This window comes from Antedon bifida, chromosome 11 (assembly GCF_963402885.1).
Source record: "Antedon bifida chromosome 11, ecAntBifi1.1, whole genome shotgun sequence".
NCBI classification, from domain to species: domain Eukaryota; kingdom Metazoa; phylum Echinodermata; class Crinoidea; order Comatulida; family Antedonidae; genus Antedon; species Antedon bifida.
This window is the reverse complement of record NC_136236.1, coordinates 1828958-1856522: the sequence shown is the minus strand read 5'-3', so window position 1 is coordinate 1856522 and position 27565 is coordinate 1828958. Positions and strand designations below refer to the sequence as shown.

The 27565-nt window shown below is 33.3% G+C and overlaps 7 protein-coding genes across 13 annotated transcripts in view; 3 read left to right on the top strand and 4 right to left on the bottom strand.

Moving 5' to 3' along the window:
• LOC144856206 (transient receptor potential cation channel subfamily V member 5-like) overlaps window positions 1–3737 on the top strand; it is a 103465-nt gene extending 99728 nt beyond the window's left edge. For both annotated transcript variants that reach the window (XM_078714157.1, XM_078714158.1), the window contains 7 exons: window positions 142–293; window positions 440–549; window positions 988–1097; window positions 1513–1674; window positions 1791–1966; window positions 2440–2650; window positions 3256–3737. In XM_078714157.1, the coding sequence (XP_078570283.1) occupies window positions 142–293; window positions 440–549; window positions 988–1097; window positions 1513–1674; window positions 1791–1966; window positions 2440–2650; window positions 3256–3381 (1047 nt within the window). In that variant the 3' untranslated portion in view covers window positions 3382–3737. The remainder of the gene's footprint in view (window positions 1–141; window positions 294–439; window positions 550–987; window positions 1098–1512; window positions 1675–1790; window positions 1967–2439; window positions 2651–3255) is intronic.
• Window positions 3738–4186: 449 nt separating this feature from the next.
• On the bottom strand, window positions 4187–21528 carry LOC144856314 (selenoprotein K-like). Its single transcript, XM_078714274.1, has 7 exons — window positions 21398–21528; window positions 7180–7264; window positions 6611–6695; window positions 6244–6262; window positions 5777–5841; window positions 5262–5366; window positions 4187–5029 (listed from the first exon to the last, which is right to left on the bottom strand). The coding sequence occupies exons 2-6, from the start codon at window positions 7196–7198 to the stop codon at window positions 5267–5269; spliced, it is 288 nt and encodes a 95-aa protein (XP_078570400.1). The 5' UTR covers window positions 7199–7264; window positions 21398–21528; the 3' UTR covers window positions 4187–5029; window positions 5262–5266.
• LOC144856174 (monocarboxylate transporter 13-like) lies at window positions 7859–10846 on the top strand. Its single transcript, XM_078714131.1, has 5 exons — window positions 7859–8081; window positions 8310–8453; window positions 8828–8964; window positions 9346–10051; window positions 10487–10846. Exons 1-5 carry the CDS (start codon window positions 7859–7861, stop codon window positions 10690–10692), a joined length of 1416 nt encoding a protein of 471 aa, XP_078570257.1. The 3' UTR covers window positions 10693–10846.
• On the bottom strand, window positions 11232–13709 carry LOC144855663 (vesicular acetylcholine transporter-like). The gene is made up of 3 exons (XM_078713576.1): window positions 12030–13709; window positions 11837–11920; window positions 11232–11613 (listed from the first exon to the last, which is right to left on the bottom strand). Exon 1 carries the CDS (start codon window positions 13422–13424, stop codon window positions 12051–12053), a length of 1374 nt encoding a protein of 457 aa, XP_078569702.1. The 5' UTR covers window positions 13425–13709; the 3' UTR covers window positions 11232–11613; window positions 11837–11920; window positions 12030–12050.
• LOC144856310 (uncharacterized) lies at window positions 14469–19343 on the bottom strand. Of its 5 annotated transcripts, none has more exons than XM_078714267.1 (10): window positions 18899–19343; window positions 18131–18453; window positions 17667–18100; window positions 17110–17568; window positions 16710–16861; window positions 16349–16466; window positions 16102–16159; window positions 15778–15891; window positions 15347–15415; window positions 14469–14928 (listed from the first exon to the last, which is right to left on the bottom strand). In XM_078714267.1, the coding sequence occupies exons 2-10, from the start codon at window positions 18416–18418 to the stop codon at window positions 14701–14703; spliced, it is 1920 nt and encodes a 639-aa protein (XP_078570393.1). In that variant the 5' UTR covers window positions 18419–18453; window positions 18899–19343; the 3' UTR covers window positions 14469–14700. The 5 variants fall into 5 exon arrangements, with proteins under 5 accessions (XP_078570393.1, XP_078570395.1, XP_078570394.1 ...); XM_078714269.1 differs by having other exon boundaries at window positions 17667–18163; window positions 18284–18453; window positions 18899–19341; XM_078714268.1 differs by having other exon boundaries at window positions 17667–18196; window positions 18314–18453; window positions 18899–19341.
• On the top strand, window positions 19324–22909 carry LOC144856313 (solute carrier family 35 member E3-like). Of its 2 annotated transcripts, XM_078714273.1 has the most exons (8): window positions 19324–19459; window positions 19782–20190; window positions 20306–20416; window positions 20791–20949; window positions 21062–21144; window positions 21404–21583; window positions 22126–22148; window positions 22772–22889. In XM_078714273.1, coding segments are annotated over exons 2-7 (927 nt in total). In that variant the 5' UTR covers window positions 19324–19459; window positions 19782–19797; the 3' UTR covers window positions 22127–22148; window positions 22772–22889. The 2 variants fall into 2 exon arrangements, with proteins under 2 accessions (XP_078570399.1, XP_078570398.1); XM_078714272.1 differs by lacking the exon at window positions 22126–22148 and having other exon boundaries at window positions 22772–22909.
• On the bottom strand, window positions 21490–27486 carry LOC144856312 (translation initiation factor eIF2 assembly protein-like). Its single transcript, XM_078714271.1, has 13 exons — window positions 27392–27486; window positions 26895–26981; window positions 26754–26772; window positions 26495–26530; window positions 26067–26162; window positions 25688–25794; window positions 25509–25560; window positions 25329–25404; window positions 25027–25149; window positions 24687–24715; window positions 24407–24508; window positions 24071–24205; window positions 21490–23760 (listed from the first exon to the last, which is right to left on the bottom strand). Exons 1-13 carry the CDS (start codon window positions 27475–27477, stop codon window positions 23698–23700), a joined length of 1011 nt encoding a protein of 336 aa, XP_078570397.1. The 5' UTR covers window positions 27478–27486; the 3' UTR covers window positions 21490–23697.
• Window positions 27487–27565: the final 79 nt, after the last annotated feature.

Below are 27565 nucleotides of genomic sequence, written 5' to 3'. Positions count from 1 at the left end.
ATGTTTATCTGTTCTCAGCATTTTTTCCCTTTCTAATAATTGTTTCTCTTTCAGTTTTCTTCTTTCCTCTGTTTTATTTTTCTGGTTTTAATTAAACCTGTGCTTTATCAATGATTACATTTTTGTTGTTTTTGTTTTCAGTATATGATGCCAGCAAAGTCAGCGTTTTTACTATCCATCATCATGCTCTACCTCTGCGTACCATTTAGATTGTGTCGCTTGAAAAATGTAGAAGAAACGTTTCTTTCAATACTTCTTCCATTTTCCTGGTGTTATATATTATTCTTTTATAGGTGAGTTTATTTAAATCCATTTCGAAATACAATTATTTTCCTTTTTAAGAGTGCATGGGTACCATAAGCCTGAGAAAATTAAATAAACATGTTTTCATATGCAGTAAATTTACCTTGAAATAAATAATACTGTTTATGTCTTTCAGAGCAATGAAGCGACTGGGACCATTTATTCACATGATTTATGAAATGTTAATGGGTGATCTGCTTCGCTTCTCAATTATCTATACAATTTTTATTTTTATGTTTTCACAAGGTAAAGAATAATATTTTAAAATTTTAATTTGATTTGTAGCTACAAGGTCTTCGTTTATTTATACTGGGTGACCTCTTCAGACTGGTCTCCAACAGGGCACATGTTATGATCAGTGGCTGTGATGTACTAATACACCAGGGTAACCCCTTACTCATCTCGAAAGATGTACCTTTAAAGTACACTGAGCTAGATGTATACACTGGTACACTATAGTCCTTATCTGAGAAGACTTGCCGATGTTATGGCTATGCAAATACGGTTTAAGTGTCTTAACCGCTCGGCCACTCACTCACTCGCTCACTCCCCGTTAGTAATATCACATAGATATCCAAAGATATCCCACGTCACTGATTGAGATGTACCCAATCTTAACTTTATTTTGCCACTAAAACTAAACATGCTGGTCTCTTAATGTAGTTAATATATTGTCTTTTTTAGTGTTTTTCTATATGTACAAAGAGACAGACCACGAGGCAACAGATGACACCTTTGCCACAGCTCACGGCTCTGTAATGTCTGTGTTTAAAATGACCTTAGGGGACTTTTCTGTAAGTAGTAAGTGTTGTAGTAGATACATAATACTTATACCTCTCCAACAACCCTATACGTATTCTTTATTAAACATTATCATCATCACACACACGCACAAAAAAAACCGTAAAGTAAATGGCAGGAAACACAAAAGGGAACTAAATCCATATGGCTTAAAGTCAGTGTTCCCCTCTAGAAGAACATCCATTCTTCTCCCACAGAAGATATAGCATGAATTCCGACATTCTTCATATGTATATCTTTATGACATAAAAAAGATTCTATAGTAAAATAAAAAAATTATAGCCAGTGGTGTATACGCAGAGGCATGAGGCCTCCATTTGGGAGAGTTGACTGTATATGAGTACATACTTTTGAAAGTCCTAACCCTAGCAAAATAATTATTATTTTTGAATACTTTTATATTTTTAGGATGATTTGTTTGACAAAACAGAGCATTGGCTTTTATCAAGAATTGTCTTTGTATTATTTGCTATTTATCTACCGATCTTGTTACTTAATATGTTAATAGCGATGATGGGTCGCACTTACACAATAATCGAACAAAAAGCAAAGAGGGAGTGGAGAAGACAGGTACGCAATCTACAAATGTTGAATATTAATTTAGTTACCCCATCTATATTTTGTCTGACATGATTTAATTTATCAAGTTCTAACATTATTTTTCTTCCTCTTGATTTTTTTTACAGTTAGCAATCATAATTTTAAATGTAGAAAGAGCCATTTCTAAGAAAGACTTAGCCCAGATGCGATTAAAATATTCCACTGAGATTACAGTACGGCGTAAACAAAAGAAGGTTATTAAGAAGAGTTCATCGCGTGTTGGTTCTTGTGCAAGCTTCTACGACGACCAGGATGCATTTAGGTAAACTTCTTTTTCTTCATTTTATCTTTATATTTATATAATTATACCAAGCCACTTCAAAAGTAATGGCTGTTGTGGATTAAATATTTAGTGTGAATGAGAATATAGAATGAACACAAGTTTCATTTTCAAAAGCTAAATACTTACTACAAAAAATAATGGTTTAGATACAAAATAAATGAACAAAAAGTTATAAACAGGTAAAAAAGGAGAGAAATAGAAAAACATACCATACTGTACCAAAAATGATGTTGTGTGTTGTACTGCCAGGGTCCAGGGTTCAATTCTAAACCTTGTGCCAATGTTTTAACTCATGCCTGTTTATACTCCACTTTCTTATAAGCCTCAAAATGAAACGTAGCCTATAGTTTGTCCATCTTATAATTGGTTACATTCTGTTGATGAAATAAAATCATAGTACCTTTGTTAGGGCTAAAGATAGTTGTATTTTATTTTTCTTTACCCTTTTTCAGTTCTAGAACAAATCTTATGAGTTTGTCTACATTGTATTCACGGAACAACTATCATGCACCGTCAAATGAAACAGAACAGGAGTCAGTGGCAGGTCAGAATTGTGAGGTAGAAGAAGAAGAGCAAGAAGAAACGTTTAGAGCTCTGATGTTTCTAAAACGATCTGACCCAGAAAATAAAAATAACTGTCGTCAAGCTCGACAAAATTGGATGGTAGGTATAATTTATATTCAGAGATTTTCTGAAGATGTTTATAATTATGTATTTATTTTATTTAAACAATATTTTATGAAGTTGGTCCATTTTTAACATTGGCCTATAAATGGTATATTATATATATATAACACTGCCTTTTGCAATTTGATGTATTTTGTTGTTTTATTGTCTTAATTATGCCAAGCAAATTTCAATTTTAAAGTGGACAAATAACATTTCTTGAATCATCCATCAGAAGCTGGCAATTTAATATAATTAATTCATAAGTAGCTAAATCAGAGAAAAATAATTTTTTAGGAAACAATGGTGGAAAAAGTAAGATGAAGCATGTCAAACATCAAAAGGACGATAGTTTCGGAGGCAAGAGAGAGCCTTAAAATAAAGGCAATCACGTTGATATTGATATCTGTTATGAAGAGGAAGGGTATTGATACGGAATTCCTAAAATATAACAGCTTATGACCACTATTACACGTAAAATTAAACATCTTGACTTAGTAGAATGTGCTGTATTCTACACCAAGGTTACCCTCTTCATTCATGCGTTGTATGTTTACTACAGTACCGGTATTTTCATGTATATATATAATTTTTTTTTTCAGAAATCTATGAAGGCAGCAAAAAACAAAAGTAAAAGTAGTAGTGAAATGAAATTGACTAAAGAGGAAGGTGTGAACAGAGAGGTAGTACAAAAAGTAGAGAATGGTTTACCAAATGTAGCAAGCTGAACACCGTCTAATAGCTACAATACTATATAGTTTACAGCGGTCGCTCTACAACAACCCATGTCTTAATTTTTTTAGAAAAGAGTTATATGTACTGTAGAAAATTTCATTCCGAAAAAAATTCCTGGGCAACAGGGATTTTTGTCGTTGATTCGTTAGCATCATCATATCTATCAATATATGAACATATTTCTGCATATAATTCAGGGATTTAAAAAAAAACAACCAAAAATATATGCACAAAAATACCTTTATTTTCGCATTTCTGCGCATATATGTGGGAATATTTTTGAATATATTTAATTAGCATTATCATTCTACATATAATTCAGGGATTTCTTAAAAAATCGACAAAAATATGCTGATATTTGATAATTCTTATGTGGAATATCACTATATTTTCGCACTTTTGCATATATGTGGGAATAATTTTGTACTTGGGGCTACGTGGACGCAGGCTACTTGGACATAGGCTATTTGTACTTGGGGCTACGTGGACGCAGGCTACTTGGACATAGGCTATTTGTACTTGGGGCTACGTGGACGCAGGCTACTTTACTTTATTTTCGCATATATATGTGGGAATATTTTTGCATACTTTTTGCGCAAAAAATGCCTGGATGAAAATTGTACACATCCAGGCATTAAATACATGTTTAAGTGCACACAACTACCTAATTTGGAAGATAATTAAAAAGTATTAATCTATGATTTTTTTGTTTTGTCATGGCGATAATCTCAAATACAGGGATCAATGAAACACAAAAAAACAATGTTGGGTTATCATTAAAAAAATAACCGCAATATCATTAATAGTTACTGTTTATTATCTAATATTTACAAACCCTAACAACATTATTTATTCACACTTTGTCATTCTTTTTGTAACAAACAATAATAAATAAAATAGATATATCCATATTTTTAATGAAATTATACTCAATTCCCTTATCTACATAGGCCTAAACTTAGCATGTAGTGACGACCTAATCTATTTAGTAATTAGAAAATAATAAGAAAGTAAAGAGACTCTTGTTGTCTTTTATTCATCAATTTAATTGGTCCTACTTATTGTAGGCTGGCCAATCAAACGTCATTATCAGCAGGTTACATCATACTGTAGCAACAACAAGGTCAAAGGTTATGATAAACAATCAAAGCACCTATATAAATTTTATTACAAACACTAAATTTTGATTATTATTAATTATTTATGTTTAATAATTAGTACATTTAAACTGTTCTTGCTCGAATAACCTCCAGTTACAAAGTTTAAAAGTGTTGCTGAGACGAATGAAATTGGGTATTTATATGAAAATTACAGTCAAAACTCAAACTGGGTGGTTTGCTATTTGAACAACAACAGTTTAAATGTTTTAAAAGGTTAAAAAAATACTCATTAGCATTAAAGCCTGGTTCCCACTAGTAATTTGATTAATCACATGGACTATTTGTGCTTGGTCACCTTGCATTGCGTCCTAGTGGGAACCAGGCTTAATAATTTAATACAGATGATGAATGACAGAATAAGTTAGTACGAGCTTGTATTTGATTTAGCAGAGTGCTTAGATGATTAGCTGTGCTTAGATGTTCTTTTGTGCTTGATGTGTTTACATAACCAGTAGCTTACTCTACATGAGCAAGCATTTACCTAGAAAAACAAATTATGTGACATTAAAATGGCATATTCAACAAAAACATTTAAAAAAAATATTTTTTCAGGAGGAAAAAATATTTTTAAGAGCCAGAAGTAAACAATAAATACAAAACATAAACAGATAAGTTATTCTAATGACTACAAGACATATTACTCAATAGGATCATAATGTATGTGCACAAGCTTATACCTAAACAAATAGGCTTAAAAGAATAGAAGTTTTTACCTTCCTCATCCACCACCTGCTGGAGGTGGTGCACTTGGCCCTGATTGTCTTCCTCCAAATCCTCCCATCCTTCTGCGTGGACCTCTAGGAGGTGGGCCCGGTGGTCTAAAGAGTAGAAAATTAAGTATGTGAGTACTTTAGATAGATACAGTACTGACCATTTTTCAAGGCATTTTATTCTCATGATGAAGAGATAAAATTTACATAATATATAATATATGCTGTACAATAGCACTGATTAATGATGACAATGACGTTTTGTTGTAACAAATTTTGTGTCAAAAGGTTTCGTTCATTATTCAGATATTCAAACACATTTAAGAATACTTTTGAAAAAATTGGTGGAATTTAATAATTTGAACCCATGACTTTCAGACGACTAAACTGACGGTCAAAACACCAGACCACTGAGATTGCACAGATGACTAGATGCAAGGAAGTAGCAGGTACTTTGCTAGACAAAGAGGGTGAACATAACAAAGTTAATTACAAAATTAAATTAGATTACAACTTACCCACGTCCATTATTACTGACTCTATAATCTGAAGTATATCCAGTTCCTTTACTTGTTAAACCAGGCTGCAATACAAAACAGGTATTATTATTACTGTACACTACGCAAGCTAGCCATTCGGCAGACTGGCACGCTAGCTTTTCGGCAGACCGGCACGCTAGCTATTTGGTAGACTGGACAATGAGTGAGGCGCCGGCTGATTACGACCTACATTTTCACTCAGTAGCAATTTAATTTATGTTTTTAATTACGTCTGAACAAAACAATATAAAACTCAGCTTTGTCATGTTGTCATACCATTTAAACAGTTTATATTTTTATTTTATCGTTTTTTAATTTGGCTAAAAAATGTGGAAATATTTGCCACACAGTGTTTATAAAAAATAATATGATTAGATTAGAAAACAGAAAACTGTCTTTAATATAAACATTAAAAAAACAAATATATATTGAATGAAAATACTTACAGAAAACATAGTACGAAAGCTGTAAAAAAAAAAGAAAGAGAATGAAAACATATAGCGAAATAATCTATCAGTATCCTACACAATAACTCTTCTTTTTTTTCATATATTATTTTATCTAATACCTAAATAATTGTCTGTTATTTGATTGGACGATTGTGGGTCACATGGCGTTCAATAGACGGTACAGTACTATTAAACCTTCTCGCATTTGTGCTATGGTAGAAATAATTTAATTCAGTGAAAGCTGAAAGATTTTATTTTCAATCGACTTCGCTTTGTGAAAATATAACTGTTCATCTTTTACCTCATGAAATTATTGGTACCATCACACTCATAAACATTCATTATTTGTATAATAGTTACTTACAATAATGAAAAAAAGTTGACAATTCCCCAAAATAGATCTGGAATGAATGAAAGCCTCCATGGTGACTTTGCATCCACAACATTACCTAGAAAAAAGTCACATAGAAGTTGTTAATGTTATGCAAATTAACAGTGCCAGTGGATATGCAAATGTAGACATGGTGAGCGAACAGGAGACCGAAGAAGGCGGGCAGTGGTTTTTGAAAGGCGACTAAATTATATAAATATAGCTAATGTTGAATAGGAATTAGGCATACCTAACCAAAATATATTGTTTTTCTTTATTAAAATTAGAACGAAAGAATGAAACAAAATCGGGACGAAACGACTCTAAGGAACACAATAATAAAAGACGGTGCAATCATGTCCGGTTGCATACTAGAATTTCCATCGCTTCAGCAAAGTATAATTTTGGCCTAGCTTATCATTACATTAAAAAACAATATACATAATTTTACTTATTTATAATGCACATATGACTTTTATACACCATTATTCTAACAGGAAACTGCATAGGAAGACACAAATAAACAATAAAATTCACATAATATTCGATTTAATTGTACTTACCTCCACTCACATACGACATCTTGACGTTTTCCGTGCGCTTGTACTACGTTGCATTATTTTTGTTTGTAAATAAAGGACGCCCTCTCTATTGTAACAAAAAAGAATTACTTTGATATCACTATTTCTGTTTAAATTGTAGGTCATAGATTTGTTTTTCCCCTATATTATGCTGTAGTATTATTATTCACAAATAATGTATCTTAATTAGAATGATACGATTCATAACATCTTTGTTGTCATTAAAAAGTCATGGCCACGACAAAGAACACCAATTAATTTCGAATACTAGAGAAAAGTATAAACAATATATATGAAATATTTCAAATAAAATGCGCGTTTAAATATTGACTTAATTAAAATATATTTTGTAGTAATATATTGCAAACCATATAATGTTGGACAGTGCAAATCTAAGCTTCAGCATTAACTGCGATCGGATTTTATTTATTATCATCATAAAGGGAAAATGCCATAAAAATATTTTATCTGCATTGTTTAGCAAACTGAAGCTTAACAATAAAAAAAACGAATTAATTAATATTAATTCACAATTGTCTTAGCATTATTTATATAATGCAATAATATTGAATTAACGTAACAAAACACAAAAGCAATCGGTGCAGTATATATTGTATTTAGACCTACATTAGATTGTAAGAAGGTTGACGACAATATCAAAATGGTTTGCGTTCCTGTGAACAAACTGTTATACGTGGTGATAATTATCGGTACATGTTTATCGTTTACATTTATCTCGATAGGTTTGGAATCATTCTGTGTGTTTTTACCTCGACTTCTTGGGTTCGAATCCTCCGACGTGTCTTTAGTGGACGAGTATGACTCGTGGAATACTCGATTGGTTTGGGCGAATGGATTCGCTTACTCGTCGTTCAACATATTCGGTAAGATGGTTTTTAATAAATTTATTTGTGCGCAGAATAGGATAATAATAAATGTTATAACCATGATTAGGAAAATAATATTGTGTACAAAGTATAAAAATAAGAATTATGTAGTTTAGTAATCAATTCATTTTGCGCAGATAATTTATAACAAATTGCTGCTATAGGAAGATAATATTGTGTACAAAGTATAACAAATATGTAAGCAAAATTGTTATATTTGAACAGGAATTTTCGCTGGTGCTATTGTTAACAGACTTGGATTTTCAAGAACCATGATGGCGAGTGGAATCGTATTATTTTTTGGAATGCTGTTTGTTCTTCTCTCGACTAACATGACGCAGATGTACATAGCTTTAATAGTCGTATTAGGTAAGAACCAATAACATTTAAATTTGTTTAAATTATATAACGTTTTATTTTAAATCATGACAAATTATAATAGTTTGTGCGCGCGCGCGGCGGCAATTGTATCTGTTGCATCACCGTCGAATTCATGGTAAAGAACATTGCGAATGTTACCGACAGTAGGCATACAATATGATAAAACCCGAGCGCGGGTTATCAATCAATCAAATCAATCAAAATCAACATTTATTTCCAAAATGGTGGCGTCACCAAAAAAGCAAAAGCTTGTGTCAGGGACGCCAAAACAAAACATTCAAAATCAAACAAAATGGTAACGTTTGAAAAAAATATGAACACTGTACTAAATGTTTTCAAGTTTTGTAAAATTTTTTTGACAGGATTTGGTCAAAGTATGTGTGTGAATGCCACTATTGTATCACTTGGTTATTTCTATCGGGATCATTACGGTGTTGTATTGGCAATTACTACAGCCGGCCTTCCGTTTGGCAAACTGGCTTCTCCGATATTGACAGAGGTAAGCCCCGTTATTATCATCACTCATTAGTGTCATAATTAATCATACAGGCCAATTTACACAGACGATCGAGCGGTAACGGTAATACAAATATAGAATCTATGTTATTCCTTATGACAATTTCCGCTCAGGATAGATACAGATTCTACGTGGGACACGGTTACTGTTACCACTCGTCTGTGTAAATCGACCTTACTTGTTTTGACACCACTCTCATTATCAATAATCACAAATTCATCATCAATGTTGTATCACTAACGAATTGGCCTATAAGGTAAAAAAGGGGCTAAGCTCCTTTGCTCTGCTTATGTAGTCAAGGAATCGAGCACTTTCGGTGTCCATAAATTGATAAAGTATAACAGGCAGTTTTATCATTTTTAGGCCTTAATTGAATTGTTCGGAGTGCGTGGTGGATATCTTTTGTTGTCTTGTCTAATGATGTTAAATGTATGCTTCGTGGCCGTATTCTGTGACGTACTCCACAATCGGTTAGAGTCTGCGCGGACATACGTTGGAAGCCTCACTGTGTTTGAAGAGGACGGATTCACAGTAGTGGAAAAGAGCAAACAAGACGTCTCCTGTTCCACTCTCTGTATTATTCAGAAATTATCTTCAGCAAGTGAATACACAGAAATGAAGAAAACCACGGGGATGTTTTCGTTTATCACAGTACTAGCTCTTGGATATGGCGGTTATATTTCAGTTATTCCCTACATTTCTCCTCATGCCAGAAGTTTAGGAATCAACCAGACTGCTGCCGAGATTGGTTATTACGTCAACGCAATCTCTAGTCTCATTGGTAGAGGACTGCTGATTGCGTGTGACGTCAAAGAACTTGTAACTCCAATGACAATGTTTTTCATTGGTTTAAGTTCGAACGCGTTCAGTCACATGGTACTCGCTATTACCTATCAGTATGGCTGGTTTCTAGCTGCTGTTATGTTTGATGGTATGTCGTCTGGATGTATGGTTCCGTACGTTGCTGTCATTCTCAGACAAATATCTGGAACGAAGTTGTTGCCGATGACGTATGGCTGGGTGATGACGTGCTGGGGACTCTTTTCCTTTGTTCTTGTGTTTTTATACGGTAATTCTTTTTATTTATACATTTTTAAACAAGTATTATCATTACATCAGGTAATGCGACACGAGACTCGGTCATGAATAAAATGACGACGGTTAGGATATGATGATGAATGTTCGATGACGACGACGGTAAGATGACGACGGCTGTGTGATGTCGAGGATTCGATGACGACGACGTTAAGATGGTGACGGCTGTGTGATGACGATAGTTCGATGACGACGACGGTAAGGTGACGATGGTTATGTGATGACGAGGGTTCGACCGCGATGACGGTAAGATAATGACGGACGACATGATGTCGGTGACTACAACCGTAATGGTGACGACGATAACTATTATCGTATTAATAATGAAAAGCAGAAAATGACAAATTAAAAATAAAAAATATTCTTCTATCAATGTTTCTGATGAAGACTATGCTTATATTTATTTCAGGTCATTCGTACAGCGTGTTTGGAACGTACCATGAGATGTTCCTGATCTGTTCAGCCTTCCAGATCATCGCGTTGTTAGTGATCCTGTGGGCAACGTCACTATTAGAATTAATGCCTATTTGCCCGTCAAAAGGCATGAATGGATTGCAACAACCAGATACCTCAGATATCAAGTCTTTCACAAACCAACGTATTCTTTCGAAATAGAAGAGTGAAACAGTCAATAATAATAATAATAACGTTTGAATAAATGTGTAATATATTATGAACACATACGTGTACAATATTTTATGAATGTACGTTTAAACTAACATACCATATTTGGGTAAATATTCTTGTGAGAATATGACGATACGCAACAAAGGAGGGTATTATTTACACAATGGACGTAAAGCCGTTTGTCCCAGTGCAAGAAAAAAAAAGAAGAAAAAATATTCGGATCGTGTCCCGGTGTGTTGATATATCTGGGCAGGCACTGTACTGCTGGCTGTCGTGGGTACGGAAAGGACTAAATCCGAATTTCTCAGTTTTCCCAGTTAATATATATGTTTTTCTTTTTTAGGAGCACCACTATTTTTGTAAAAGCTTTTTTGCTTGTTTTGTGGTTGCCCCTGTTACATTTCTTCTTAGTCTTTACAATGTTACTCATCTTTATTTTGTCATACGTGCTTGAAATGGAATAAAATAAATATCACTATTGTTCATGAAAAGCAATACCAATTACCACTGTACGTAATATAAACAGATGTTACGTACGGATCCGACAAAGATTAAATCCTCAGTTTTTATTGTTCAAAATATATTTACTTAACAATAGCTTAATTATTATTTATTATGTGAAAGGAAAAACAGCCGTTTACGCGCAGCTGGTTCATCATAATTATGGTGAGATTAAAATAATAATTATTATTATATAAATTTATCTTATACTATGTAAATTAAATATTCAGTTTAGTTCGGTTTATATCACAAACAACAAAAATACGGTGATGGAAGTAAATTGCACACATGATAATATTAAATAAAGTCATGTTCTTGGAGACAGGAGACCACAATACAACTCATGGAACTGTCGCAATCTGGAATTTGTAGGCAAGTACACCAGTTATGTAGTCAAGATTTAAAATACTATATATTTGATGATGTCTTGGAGACCACAATACAATCTGAAATTGGCCAATTATTTGATACATTCTTGGAGACCACAATAAAACTCGTGGAACTGTCACAATCTGGAATTGGCCAATTATTTGATACATTCTTGGAGACCACAAAAACATTAGTGGAACTGGGATAATCTATAATTGGTAGGCAAGGATGTTCACCAGTACGTAGCCAAGACTACAAATACAATTTATTTGATGTTGTCTTGGAGACCACAAGAAAACTCGTGGTACTGGGACAATCTAGAATTGGTAGGCAAGGATGTTCACCAGTACGTAGCCAAGACTACAAATACAATTTATTTGATGTTGTCTTGGAGACCACAAGAAAACTCGTGGTACTGGGACAATCTAGAATTGATAGGCAAGGATGTTCACCAGTACGTAGCCAAGACTAAAATACTATTTATCTGATAACATGTCTTGTTGGTGAACGGTTGTTGTCGTGTACTGTGGTTCATGAGTTGGGCTAATTGACAACCGTTCTCGTTCACTGTCCACCTCGACATCAAAGACATACCGATAAATGAATGATAAGGGCGAGGCACACAAACTAACAACGGTCATCGTAAAACCAAGCCAAAATATACCAGCGTATTCGTAGATGAGAAGAGATATCAACGGTCCAACCGCGAAAGGAAGTATCGTAAAGAAGTCGTAAATGGCAAATATACGGCCGACATCAAGAGGAAATATCTGACGGGATAAAAACGCCATGACTGAGAATATAAGAAATCGTACTACAGTTGTTGAGAAGCTTAACAACGATGTTGGAATGGCTATTGCCCATTCTGCCGACACCATGAATAATAACATCGAGAAGGCGGCAATCAGTAGCAAATTAATAAACATAACAAACCACATTTTATTGTTCATTTTTTTCATAATAAAAGCACTGAAAATGATTGCAAGTTCAAAACATATCCACTGAGGAAAGTAGATCATTGCTATCTGCCAACTATCCGAACCAAAATCACGTGACATCCAAACCGGTAGAACGGGATCAAGGAACGCTTTTGGGATTACCGCGACGGCCACAAGAATTGCCGAAAAAGTGATGTATGAATTTTTGACCAAACCTTTAAATCCTTGTTGAGTGTACGTTGTTGTATTACTACTATCTGCCTCTTTAAGTTTATTTTCACTCACATCCGGGTCAGATATTATCATCCCAGCTACAAATATACATAAATTACCAATCAATGTAAACGCTAATATAGAGAATGTTCTCTGTTGACCAAAAAGAGAAACAGCAATGCCACCGTACACAGGACCAAACACATCAAACCCGTAAATTAACCATTCTAACGTATAAATATTATTAACAGTCTGAGGTGAATAGTTTGAACAGGAAACCAAGCCTGTTCCGGCAATGAATACAAACGACGCACCGACACCGTGAAATATTCTAGCTAAGATAAATAAATTGATACTGTTAGCAAAAGCGAATGTTAGCGATGTAGCAAAGAGGCATAGTATCCCTACTAATATCGGTACATCAAATCCAACACTATCAACCAGGACTCCAATCATAGGGCTAACAATCAATGTTGTGAGCTGTGATGTTGCGTACAGTATACTGATAAAAAGCTCTTCTTCAGCCTCTTCGCTATCCCTATGTAAGCAACTTGTCGTGTTGTCATTGTCCAAGCATTCTGCAATCGGGAACCATTGAGGTACGAATGATACTATAATTGTCACTAATGTCCGAGAAAGTAAAAGAGCGATTAAAAATCCTGTTATCTTGAGACAGGTACTTGGTTTTGAAATAGCCATTACGATCACAAACTGTCCTTCGTTGTAAAATCAAAAGTACTGTGGGACACACGGCCTCAAAATGAGACTAATAACCATTCATTTTCTCAGTTAATAATTCACTTACAAATGCGTAATATAGAAGGTTTTAGAGATTTTCAACGAATTCCTTAAAATCAAGTCCACCCAAAATCATTTTTCGATTCAGTAATCAATTATCTCCGGTGTTTTCATACGTAAACAGGATTTTGTTGTTTTTGTACCTGTTGCTCTTGAACTATGCATACCGCTTTCGGTTGACTTGACGTTCGATTCAAAAGTCCATATGGTTATTAACGATTAAATAACAATAGGATATTGCTGTGTTTTATGGTGTATCGTTTATCGTCTGTCAATACACCTGTGAGCAATCTGATTGGTTGGTTCAACCTCTGCGTCGGACGATACGGCTAACATTATTGATTTCTGTAAAATGTCTCGCTTAGCTTACAATGAACACCTCTTTAGAAGTATAAATATTATATTTCTGTCGACTCCCACTTATTTTAGTTCCGTTTAATAAATCTGGTAGGTTGGCTGGCTGGATACCTCTGTGTAATTATTTGTCTCTTATCTAGTGTATAGACAATCTGATAAGAAGACGGACGTAGGCGGTATGACCTCATACAACCTGTGTTCACATTATACAAAACGACGTTTCTGAGTTATTACGTTTTTATTTCAACATCATCCAGCAAACACCAAAGTCGCCCATAACAGGATTGATACCATAAAAAACAATATAGAATATCAATATAAACTTCAAATGTACAGTATAACAAAAAGTCAATCAAGGACTTACGAAAGTTGGAAATGCTTTCGAAAAAATCCGTAAAAGCAGCAGATGATAATAAACTACTCACAAAATTGCAAAAAGTAAATACATATTTAGCACTAGTAATCAAATCAAATAAAAGAGTACAAAAAGGCAGTCAGTAAAATATCACCAACAGACGACACTGTTACATTGATACTAATATTGTAATAGTCTCAAACAACAAAATAAAACCAAGTTTAAACACAATGTCAAAAGCGATTTTTTATTGGGATTTAACAATTATAAAAGAAGAAGAAGAAGAAGAAGAAAAAAATAATAATTGCACATTTTTTTGCACAAAAAAAAGCAACACATTGCTTACATCATGAAAATAATGAATAATTCTTGTTGGAAGACAAACATAGGCCTAAGTATGATTCGAACCCAGGCCTCTGGAGTGGCAGGCAACACGAATCTGGTCGGCAACTCTTCTTCTTATTCTTAAGATGCCTTCAGTGGATTTTCAGAAGCCCAACTATGAACAGGTATATTGCGAGGCTTATCAACATTTCTAACATTAGTTGACCTCCACCTTGCTTGACCTCCTGTCGGTGAGACGGGGGAGATTGTTCGTTGGTATTGTCTTTCTCTGTCCAATTTACGTTCTTGTTGTTTGTTTTTAATCCAATGACTGGCTTGTTTTGTCATTGACTGATTCAGTTGTTTATTCTGTAACAATAGAAAAGTATTAATCAATTTGAACCATCATGAAAGCTCAAGTGGTCTAATGATAGAATGTCTGCATATGAAGCAGAAGATTCTGGGTTTGAATCTCAGTTGGGATGCGTTTTTCTCATTCTCACAGATTTCCTCATATTCACCATTCTGTTTAAAAATTAATAGAACAGGAAGCACTCATTTGAATGTGTAGGCACAGTGTAAAAAACATAAATACATTTTTAATGCATTATTGTTGTGATGTCATACTGAGGCTGTAATTCCAATTAGCAACTTTAATTATTAACTAGACATGTTAATAACGTAAGGCTGGATCTAAACACATGGTGTACCACAAACACGACTCTACTATAGTCTATTCAACATGCAAACTTAAATAAATACTGAACAGAATAATAGGAATGTTTACCTGCTGTTGTTGCTTGTGCAATTTTTTTTGTAATGCTTCTCTGTCACTGTAGCACACAGAAAGATGTTTCTAAGGAAACAAATATAATAGTTTGATTAATTATATTATGTTCCTTTACTTCACATGCAAGAACATAGCTTGCAGGGTATGAACCTGTGATTTCTAAATTAAGAATTACTAGGAGGTTCACTTGGGTAGTGGTCATGAAAAGATCCTAGAACCGTAGCAGGAATTGAACCAGGGACCCAAATACTGGTAAGCAAGCATGTTTAACTCAGCTTCTAACCCATGATCCTATAACACTCTGCATTTAAATCAATTTAAAAAAGAAATATGGAAAATGAATGGGAAAAACTACTTGTACAGAGTCAATAACTTTGAAATCATTTAATGCAGTTCTGAGAATTGTAAATAAGATTTAGTTTGTATACCTTGTGATGTTGAGCATCAATAAATGACTCGTGTGTTCTTGTTTTCATTATCTTGTTTTCTTCTTTTAGTTTTCTTAATTCTTCTTTCAGACACTTGTTCTCCTCAACCAAACCCTAATACCAATATTCAAGTTAATTAGAAATTTAACATAAAACAACATAAGTTAAAAGAGAGGGGTTTAAAGATATATGGCTGAGAAATGACAGCCATGTCTCAATTCAGCTTGTAAAAATATATAAACTTAGGTGACCTAAAAAGAACCAACTTGAAGAGCAAAATGCACTCCTAATTGTTATTGGAGAAATTGATTTCAATAAACTTACCAAATATTTTACATCAATCTCTTGCGGTTTTGGAATGGTGGTAGGTGATTTTGGAAGACTGAAAAGAAAAAAGAAAAAACATAAATAAATAAATAATGAAAAATGCTAAAAATACTTAATCCCATCTCATAAGAAAATAAACTTCAGGACGTGTAACTTTGTATTGTGTTGGGTTCCCTTGACTAGGTTCCTTCCGGGTCATTTCCCTAGAACTAGTTATAGTGCTGGTAAAATGTCTTTCACTTACCAAGTTTTTTGGTTTGTTTCACGGTCACGCTTCATTTCTTCGTAAAGTGCTTCAAAATGAACAGCAGTGTCAAAGGTAATCTGCAATTCTCGTTCAAGATCTTCAATTCTTTTTTGAGCTATGACATAAAATTAATCATTATTCTTTTAACTATCAATGCCTTTAGTGAGTGCAATTTACCGAGCACTTAAATTTGGTAAACTTCTACACACCAAGACAGAAACAGCACAACAATGTGCTAGGAGTGCAATTTGTAGCAAACCTGCAACTTTCAAAAGATAAGGCCGAAAAATAGAGTAGAATAAAATAGCCATACTCATTTTTTTTTATCATAACATTGATTTTTGTAAAGTAGAATTACCCTTTACTATCCTATGATCAAATGCTTGTGATAGCTTATGCGTTGTCCGTCTTGCTAGTTCTATGTCTTTAATCAGCCTATCATTTGTTTCATGTAGTATTCTAGATGCATCTTCACATTCTTCAATTATAAAAAAGTCAGATGATAGACTTCTGTAGAAAGAAACATACATTAAATTGTTTAAATGTAACAATTTTGTGCTCTACATTGTATGTTGTCTTGGGTGAAAAGCCACGATATTAACTGAATAATAGTACAAATAGAGACGCACATTATGCTGTAAATACATATTTGAAGTGGATTATCTGTGGCCAAAAACTAAAACAAGTGTTTTTAAATTTTAAAATCATCAACAGAATTGCAGTACTGTATTATTATTCAATACATTTAATTTACAAACCTTTGGTTTCTTTGTACAAGCACATTTCTGTTAAAATGTTTTCTCTTTTCCACATTTGCAGAACTCCCATCTTTCATCTTCACCGCTTCTTCAATTTTATGTTCCTTTTTCCCTTCATTTTCTTTTCTACTTTCAATTATTTTTCCTTCATCTTTGTCATCTTCTTTGGAAGATGTTTGTTCTGGTTCTTTAACAATTTGGTCACTCTCTTGGTCAGTGACCATTTGTGTCTGTTTGTCAGTGACCATTTGTGTTTCTTGGTCAGTGACCATTTGTGTTTCTTGGTCAGTGACCATTTGTGTCTGTTTGTCAGTGACCATTTGTGTTTCTTGGTCAGTGACCATTTGTGTTTCTTGATCAGTGACCATTTGTGTTTCTTTGTCAGTGACCATTCCTGTTTCTTGGACACTGACTTTTTGTTTTTTACTTGGTACCAACAATGCATTTGTTTCATTTTCTCTGAAAAGAGACACAAAATGAACATTAAGTGGTAATAAACTGTGTACAATGTTTACAATGGTGAGTACTGTTATTCATTTCTTGGTTGGGCTACTTACATTTGTTGATGCTCTTGTGGTTTGATCTTTTCCAGACTGTCTGACTGGCTGTTTGGTGTTGGACTATTTGGTTGGGTGTTCGATATCTCGCTACTGTTTGATGTTGGACTCTTTAGTTGGTTGTCAGATATTTTTGGATGACTTTCTTGAAGCTTGACATTTGTTTGCGAGTTGTTTTGTTGAATATCTGTGTCCGAATTATGTTCTGATTGCTCATGATCCGATGCTGAATTTTCAGATTTAAGATTGCTTAATTCAAGAGTTTGCAGATTGTCCACATTAGTAGACTTAAGGTTTTCTTGTTGTTGAGGTGTATACTGTTTATGAGGTACTGCCTCATCATCTTGTTGATCTGGTTGCTGTTTGTTTACCTGGTTGCTGATATCTAGTTGCAGATTGCTGACCTGGTTGGTATCCACTTGCAGATTGCTGACCTGGTTGGTATCCACTTGCAGATTGCTGACTTCTTTACTGGTATTTAGTTGCAGATTGCTGACCTCTTTTCTGGTATCTGGTTGTGGATTGCTGACCTGGTTGCTGCTATTTAATTGTGGATTGCTGACCTGGTTGCTGATATCTGGTTGCGAATTGTTGGTATTCAGTTGCTGATCGCTGACCTGGTTGGTATTCAGTTGCAGATTGCTGACCTCTTTACTGATATCTGGTTGGTTAATGAATTCAGTATCATTAGCCTCATCAGTGCCCTTGCGGGCATTGATATCAACATTATTGTCATTAGCTGAAGGATCCATTCTCCTCGACACAATAAGATCTTCTTGTTTTCAATCTGAAAAGTGAAATTGATTGATAATAAAAAAAATTCAATTGTGGCCATTGAGCATAAACAAGAGGAAAAACACTTTAGAATATTGGCTATTTTGTCAAAAGGAACATCATTACATCAATTAATATGTCAAAACTATTACAAACTTATTTAACACTTTAAGTGAAAAAGCAGCTCCTACAAGTTATAACTCATTAGCATGCCTCGTCTAATATCTCTAAGGTAAAAATGACCTTATATGCATAGAGTACTGTAGTAAGAGGAGCTGTAGTAAGAGGAGCTGCAGTAATTGCTCAAGTCACTCACTGTCATGACTAAAACCAACCAGTTACTAAAAATAAGTCTGAGTAAAAACTATTTAGGCTACTAACTAGCTAGTGTTCTGCTGTTAATTGCTACAAATATTTCACTTTCATAAGTCTATCTGAGTACTAAAATAATGCATTACCTTCTAGCATCGTATGTTACGTACAAGCGTCGGTAACATTAAAAGAAAAAGCTCCAAAACACACCTCTTTTGTCAGTTTAAGCACCGTACTTAAGTTGTCAGTTGCCATAGTTGCACAGCGACCTCAACGTCAGAAAACGCACGGAAAGTATGCAACGCCATGGAGTCCAAATTATTTTTACTCTATGCTCTGTGTAAATCTTTAGGCGAATAAATAATCTATTGAACACGGCAGTTTTTACCTATACAAAAAGCACTTTAGCTATAATATTCTTGTTTGAAAATAGCCAATATGTGAATATTATTCTCGTACGATGCTTGCGGTTTAAATTGCCACTATTGCCTTTCATAGGCGAACAGTTTCAGGTAAAAAGTAAATAATGAAACTTACTAAATGTTAATAAACATATACACCGAGTAGAACCGCAAGTTTCAAAAGTTGTGACATCCGCACACGTTAACGTTTCAAAACAAACACGACACACTTTCTGCGCGACGCCCAAATAATGTAGTTTATTTGACAAGTAATATCTTATTTCTATAGTGTATTCTGATGCAAATGTAAGTACATAAAGAATTAAGTCGAGTGTGTACAGGTCAGCATTATAAAGAAACGATTTGAACTAACCAATTGTTAACTTGCACGCCTAAAAGGTAGGCCCACATAAGTTGGGCATCATCGCGAGATTTCAAGTTGAAGAGGAGCCTCTTTGCCCCGTACGATGAGTTGATACATTTCACAGTTGTAGGCCTAGGCCGATCCTAGACCTAGATATTCCTTTTCCTTAAAATGCATTGTGCAATTTATTGACTGTTTTGTTTTATTTTTCATTACTATTTTTTATTATTTCATATTTTTAATTGTCTTATTTTTTGTTTTCAGATAAAAACCGTACAATATGGAGAAAGCTGGACCAAGTAACCCATTTATCAGCCTCTGTTTGGGCATCAACCTCTGCTCATCTGTCACCATTGTCTTTCTCAACAAATGGCTGTACGTCAACTATGGCTTCCCCAACATCACGCTAACGTGCATTCACTTCATGATGACGTCGCTGGGCCTGCACATCTGTCGCCATCTCAACATTTTCTCGCCAAAATCTTTACCAATCATGAGCGTCCTCCCGTTAAGCTTGACGTTCTGCGGCTTTGTTGTGTTTACGAATTTGTCGCTGCAAAATAATACTGTAGGCACTTACCAGTTGGCCAAAGCGATGACAACTCCGTGTATTTTAATCATACAATCATGTTTTTATAACCAGCATTATTCAACTAAGATCAAACTAACATTAGTAAGTTCTCAAAATAACAATTATTAATCAAGTTAAAATATACTTCTTCTTGGTCTTCATTCATCACTCATTTGTTTTTACCAAGCAAAATTAATAATTATTTTTATTTTTGCAGATACCAATAACTGTCGGTGTTATCTTAAATTCATATTATGATGTCAAGTTTAATGTAACTGGTACGGTATATGCCACTCTTGGTGTGCTTGTTACTTCTTTATATCAAGTGGTAAGAACATTACATTTCAAACACCATTAAAATACTCATGATTATCAACAATTATTTAATATGTGTAGCTTGTAGTGTAGCTTGTAGTGGAGCTGTAGCTTGGTGGTTAACGTGCTTGCCTTCCAATCCCAAGGTCCGGGGTTCAATCCTGACATAGTGCCAGGGTTGTAACTCACAACTCTTTCAACTTTCAGTTTATAACCAAGATAAATTATTAAATAGTTTATCCATCCTGTAATTGGCGAGTTACTAGCTGTTGAATGCGTATGAGATAAAAAATTAAAAACAAAAAAATGTAATAATAATAAACTATTTGTACATACTTTAAGAAAAAGTAAACCTAACAAAATGTTATCTTCTATTTATATTTGCAGTGGGTTTCAACAAAGCAGAAAGAATTTCAGGTGAATTCGATGCAGCTGTTGTACTACCAAGCGCCAATATCGTCGGTTCTCATTTTATGTATCATACCATATTTTGAACCTGTTTTTGGTGAAGGTGGAATTTTCCAACCATGGCCATCTGGTGCTATAGTAAGTGCTACATCATCAAGATTTTGTGTAATTTACGAACATGTGTATTTCTTACTGGCCAGTAATTCAAATTGCTATGTATAAAATAAATTTTCATTTGATTTATTTTCAGATTACAATGTTGGCATCAGCAACTGTAGCTTTCTCTGTAAACTTATCAATATTTTGGATCATTGGTAATACATCACCAGTCACGTATCCTTTACGTCTCTAGAGGGTGTCCTTTGAGAGTGCGATGTACACCTAGGTGCTAGAGGGTGTCCTTTGAGAGTGCGCTGTACACCTAGGTGCTAGAGGGTGTCCTTTGAGAGTGCGCTGTACACAACATGACAAAAAAATGTTCTGCAATGCCTTATTGAAAGGCACTAAGGACCAATGATTTAGTAGTTATATAAAACTACATAATCTTAAACACAACTCAATGTACATTATTTCTTAACTAGTTTACCTTCAGATACAACATGGTTGGCCATTTCAAATTTTGTCTTACGTTGCTTGGTGGGTTCTTCCTTTTCCAAGATCCTCTTCGTGCAAATCAAGTTGTTGGTGTTTGTATGACATTGTCTGGTATTATACTTTATACACGTTTTAAGCTTAAAGAACAACAACTTAGTAAGCAACAAACTAAAGTATGGTGAGTACAGTAGGTGCATTTATTGTCTTACCATCAACTAGTCCAACATAGTAAAGATGAATTTGGCAGAGTTGACAGTATCAAATTTGTCTTACATAACAGTGTTGTATTAATTACCTATCAGGTATCTTTATTCAGAAATACAACATAAAAAAAACATCTAGAAACTCAGCCTAATATTATTGCAGTCAATAAAATAAATTGCAAGTGGCATTCAAATTGACAAAACAAAATATTTAGAAAGTGATTTTGTTGCAAAATTTTCTTATTTTTAACTGATATCAACACCATTTCATTTTCCACGATGAGCCACTAGGCTACACAGCTATCCGATAAGAAAGTCATTCTGCGCGTACGGCTCAAAATCTAGTATCGCAGTCTGGTAGTGCATTGAGAAACAAATGGTTTCTATATTAATTTATAAAGTTAATACCAAATTTTGAAAAATTGAAGGATTTATTTGTTTGTTTTTAATTTCTGTATTTGAAATATTTGTCAAGATGTTGAAAGCCTTTATTTACTATTGCATTATCTGTCCACAGAAAACATGATACCTTCTCTTACAGTAGGTAGACTCATATCTTATTATTATTGTTGTACACAATTTCTGTTTGCATGTTTTATGAATTTATTAACTGTATTAACCACCCCTATCAAATAATTCACGTTTTTTTAGCTCATCATTTGTTCCAAACACAACCCATGTTTTTTTTAATACAGTATTTTAAATGCTGCAATAGTACTACTACATAATAAATATGTTTTTATAATTATTTTAAATGTATAATTTATGTTTTACCTCACCTTGCCAAGGAAGATAATGTGTGTGTTTGCTTTTATGCATTGCATTGTTTAACGTCATTGCATTTGTTTGTAAATAAATGTTATAAATGAATGAATTCATTATTTGTATCATTACTTTTTTTGTTCATATAAACATTTAAAACTTTATTTTGTTTTTCCTGTTATAGTTTAGTTTACTGTAATTGTAATGAAACTTTATTTTAATATTGTAAATTGTTTTTAATTAACTGATATATTTATCTAATAACCATTTGGTATGTATGATATTTGCTAAAATGGGTTGAATACTGTAGCATGAAGGCCACTACTATTGGTGAACAACCCATGTATCATAATTAAATTATTATTATATTATTAATTATATGCTTTTATTTTATTTTTCAGTTCACAAAGTGAAACTACCAACATGGGTCAAAAGGAACAGCCGAATTGACAGAAACACACCTGTCATAATCAGTGTATCTACTGGTTTTTGTCATAGACATTATTTCATTTTTAGAAAAAAAATATTCAGTTTTTAAGATCAAAATGATAAGGTTGTGGATTTAGAATATATTTTTGTACTTAAACGTTTGTTTGTATTCAAAGCTGAGAGCTATAAAAGTAAAATATTCTCGCTATATTAATTAATATTCCAATAATAATAATAATAATAATTACCATTTTTGTTGTAAATTTTTATGAAGTTAAACAGATGTGAAATTATAATTTAAATTTTTTTAAATTATCATAATTAATTCCCACCATTTTAATATACTTTGTGTTTCATACTTTTATATGTTTATATTAAATGAATGGCCGTTATAATTTTAATAAATATCAAGTGATTTTATTTCTTATTGTTTAATTTATATGTAGAAACTGTGGATTATATTTAAAATATAGTTAGACTTAGTTTAGACAGTGCAAGATACTCTCCTGAATGTATGATAGTACTTTAGTAGATAGTATCTATTTATCAGAAATTTTAAGTTAAGTAATTTAAACGACTTAATTCATTTGCGTGAGATTGCCAGCAACAGAAATAAGTGTGTGAAAATCGGAGATGCTCCCACAACCACACTTCCCTTAAGGATCAAACAGCCCACAATTCTTTTTTTTCACAACTAAAAACATTTCAGATTTTCTAGAAACCAGATATATTATTATGGAGCGGCTTTTATACATACATACAGATATACAATATCTGTGAATATCCCCTTAACATTGTCCCATCATTGAATGCCTCTGACTTGGAAACGCCAAAATTAACATCATTGAAAAGTGAAATAAGTTCATCTTTCTACCTCATCTCTGTACTTTCTCTATTGTCATCTTTCTGCCTCCTCTGTATTTTCTTTATTTTCATCTTCTCGTCCTTGTCTTTCAGCCTCCTGCAAAAATTCAATTTGTTTAATCTCCATTCAGAACTTTATTAATACGAAGGACAAAGATAAAAATCTTTTTTTTTTTTAAAAGGCTAAAAACAAAATAAGAACGTAGTTAGTGGAGCTGAAATTTGGTGGTTAATGTGTTTGCTCCTATTGTAAATCATGACTCTTTCAACTTCACTCTCTACACCACAAAAATGATAAATTATAGTCTATCCAACATGTAAATTGGCGTGAATGTGTACGAATTAAATAAAATAAAAAAATTGCTTAAAAAGATAAAATAAAATCGAATGAGCAAAACAAATCTTACGATTTTTAAAAAGTCAAACAGTTTTTGAGGATCAGATCCAGAGGCTATGTCAATGATGTCTGTTGGAACACTGTACTGGCTGTATGGGTTTGGTTTCACACCTTCTTGATGTGTAACATAGCGAAATATATCTTCCTACAAGAGAATAATTTTTTGTGAAAGCCACAAATATTAAACACTCACTCAAACTCAACAAATTAAACATTCACTCAACTTAATGATAAAGTAAAGACTGTACTTATGTAAATGATGATGACAGTGACAATTATAAAATAGTGAAGACAATAATACAATACTATTCTTTTTTGATGGTACTTGAATTCAGAGTCACCTTACCTGCATGTCACCTGGTTGCCGGTTCCTTAGTTCTTCCCAAGTAAACAGTAAACTATCGCAAACTTCACCAAATGGATTGAAGTCAATCAGCAGATAATTATTCTGAAATAAATATAATTCATAAAATCATATTAAATTAAACATTTAATTTTCTGATCAAAAAAAACAATAATTTACAATACTGTAAGTCAGTCAAGAATGTCTTGTTTAAAAGACTGACCTGTTTTAGTAATGTGACATGGATGCATAAGTCACATAAACAATTATTGAAAAAACTTACTGTGGCTTTCCTATAAACATCAAAGACATCTGTAAGATAACATAATAAGTATGAGAGAGGAACTAATGAAATATGAAGGAAAATAGAAAAAAATAGAGGAACTAATGAATGTGAGCAACAGTCAACCGGCTTTCTAACAGCCACCAATCGAGATGCGTTTGAATGAAGGCATTCATCGGGACCACTTTGAGTAATGAGTCTAAGTCTGGTCGGTAATAAGCCAGCAGATGAAGACTGTAGCAGGCTAAGAAATTGCATACACAATCAATTCAATGACATTTAAATTCAAGTGAAAGGAACTGATAGAAAATTTTAAAACAATAATACAAAAAATTCTTACAATTTTGAAGATTACATTGTGCTGTTATGTGTCTGGAGTGAAATTGTTGGATTTCACGTGGTAGTCTGGCAGCAATGTTGTGAAGTTCTGGGAAGTAGTTAGTGAAATCTCTTTGTGATATACCTTTAAGACAAAATTATGACATCATTTCCATTAAACGATTATTAAATAAATGATTTTTTTTTATTTGAAAACTGTATCAACACATTGTGCTTGGTTTTTTTTTTTGAAAAAGAAGTTTAAATTTAATTGAAATTCATAGGCAGGAAGGTTTTCTACTTAAAAAAGTTTAATACACTTACCAACAATTGCTCCTTGTTTTACAAACACCCTGAACTCCATGGACTGGGCTAAACTGTACCATTTTCTTAAAACTAACTGAAAAACATAGGTTCTTTGCCTGATTTGTTTGTATATAAAGAATTATAAACGTATTTAAAATAAAAATATTAAAAATCGACTAAAAGATAATACTAAATTACCTCATATTGCACAGAATCAGTGTGAGTTTCATTGTCATGGCAACAATCAAATCTACCAAAAAAGAAAAAACTTTTTTGTCATTGAAGTCTGTAAAGTGTTGTATAGTTCATACTAAGTATGTCTGGTGCTGGCAAAAATTGTAGAAAGGAAAGGATTGTATGTTTTTCTTTTAACTTACGGTCTTGTTAGATCATGTGTGATGAAATCAGAGCTTTTCAACAGAAGTAGAATTTCATTTAAGCTTTTACATTTTAAAGTATTACCAAATGCAATCCATGAGGCGTCCTAAACATAAAAGATAAACACAATTTTTTTTAATCACACTGATGTAGGTGGGCTTAAATATTTCAGATAACTAGACTAAAATAATACATCTAGACCAGTAAATTATTAGAATTGACATTTGACCCTGGAAGTAAGTAGATGCCAATGCTAAATTTAAAAAAATGTGAAAAAATCAGTTTAGCTGAAAATCTCAGATTTGCTAAGTTAAATATTAAATTAAAGATTCCATGGTGATGATATCTACATATAATTTAAAGGTAAACCATGCTTACTTTCGGAGCACTCCAATTCAGTTTAGGAAACACACATCCATCAAGATCTTCTATTGCTTCTTTTACCAATGCTTCAAATTCCACAAACTGGGGTGGCTGTCCAACAAAAAAAATGTATTGATTGTAATAATTGAATAACAGTGAATAAAGATTCTTTGTTGTTTTGCTCTTATTTTCCTTGACTGTCTAGATTTTTAGAGGTACCTCATGTAAAATTTAGATTTGGTTGATTTAAAGAGATTTACGCATGAGTAAGGCAACTCTAACAAATGACTATCATGAGATTATAATGAATTCATTATTGACAATGTTCTGATACATTATTGTCATTTAACGATACCATACTCTTTTTCTATTTGCAATAAATCAGTGAATCTTTTGCTTCATACACATATACTGTATACTGTGTAATTAAGCAATATAGATACCGGAGTTTCTTCAGACTCATCTGTCCAATTATCTTCCTGCAAGATACAAACAGGTATTATTGTATTAGAAATGAAAACGTCATTTGTACAATTACAATACTTTACAATAAATATCACTGTCAGTAAATTGTCTCGAACTACTGTTACATGTAATCTCTGATGCACCTGCTTCGTGATGAATTAATTAAAAATAATTACATTATAAAAGTTGATTGATTTATGAATATAACTGTATAAAAAGCAAATTAATGTACTTTACCTCATCTTCATCATTAGTTCTGTCAGAAAATAAAAAGGAAAAAAAAACATTAAGCTTGGGAAAATTAGGGCATTTTAATTTGTTTATTATTTCCAAGCAATTTCAAAAAGGTATTATACATTTTTGTTATAAGAAACTCACCGGTTACTTTGACCCTCATCATCTGGCAAAACAATTCCATCAGCCAATAAATAGGTTGTTACTTCAGGAGGTAAAATCAAGATTTTGCTATAAAAAAAGGTCAAAATTCAATGTATGAATTAGCAGCCCACTAAGTACTACTAATTTATACTAGGCCCTAGCTAGGCCTAGTACTACTAGTAGTACTAGTTAGTAGTAGTAGGGGCCTATATGGTTAGTACACTAACTTCTATGCTTTAGTAGCCCGAGGGTAGGGCTAGTTATCTGGGCCTGAACTATCAAGCCTTTGCTAGGCCTAGCCTACCATTTTAGCGGCATCTAGGCCTAGCCTAGGCCTGCCGCCTAGTCTACGCTAGAGAGTGGCCTGACTCATTCAGTCAGACTGGCTCTAAATCTAGCTAGGCCTAGCGATGTCTAGCAGGAGGCTAACTAGCTTTTTATCCTAAAAAATGTCATTCATAATTATACTTATTATAACAAAAATATAGGTTAAACACCTTGGTATAGTTAGGTGTTCGAAATCGTAATACCACGACGAAAATGTACATTTTAAGACATCAGAAACACTGACACATGTTTCCATCTTTACTCGTCTGCTGCTAAATTTAACAACAAACAAACAAAAATGTTAGATCGTTAGAGGGCGCTATGATGCTTTGGTCATGTTCATT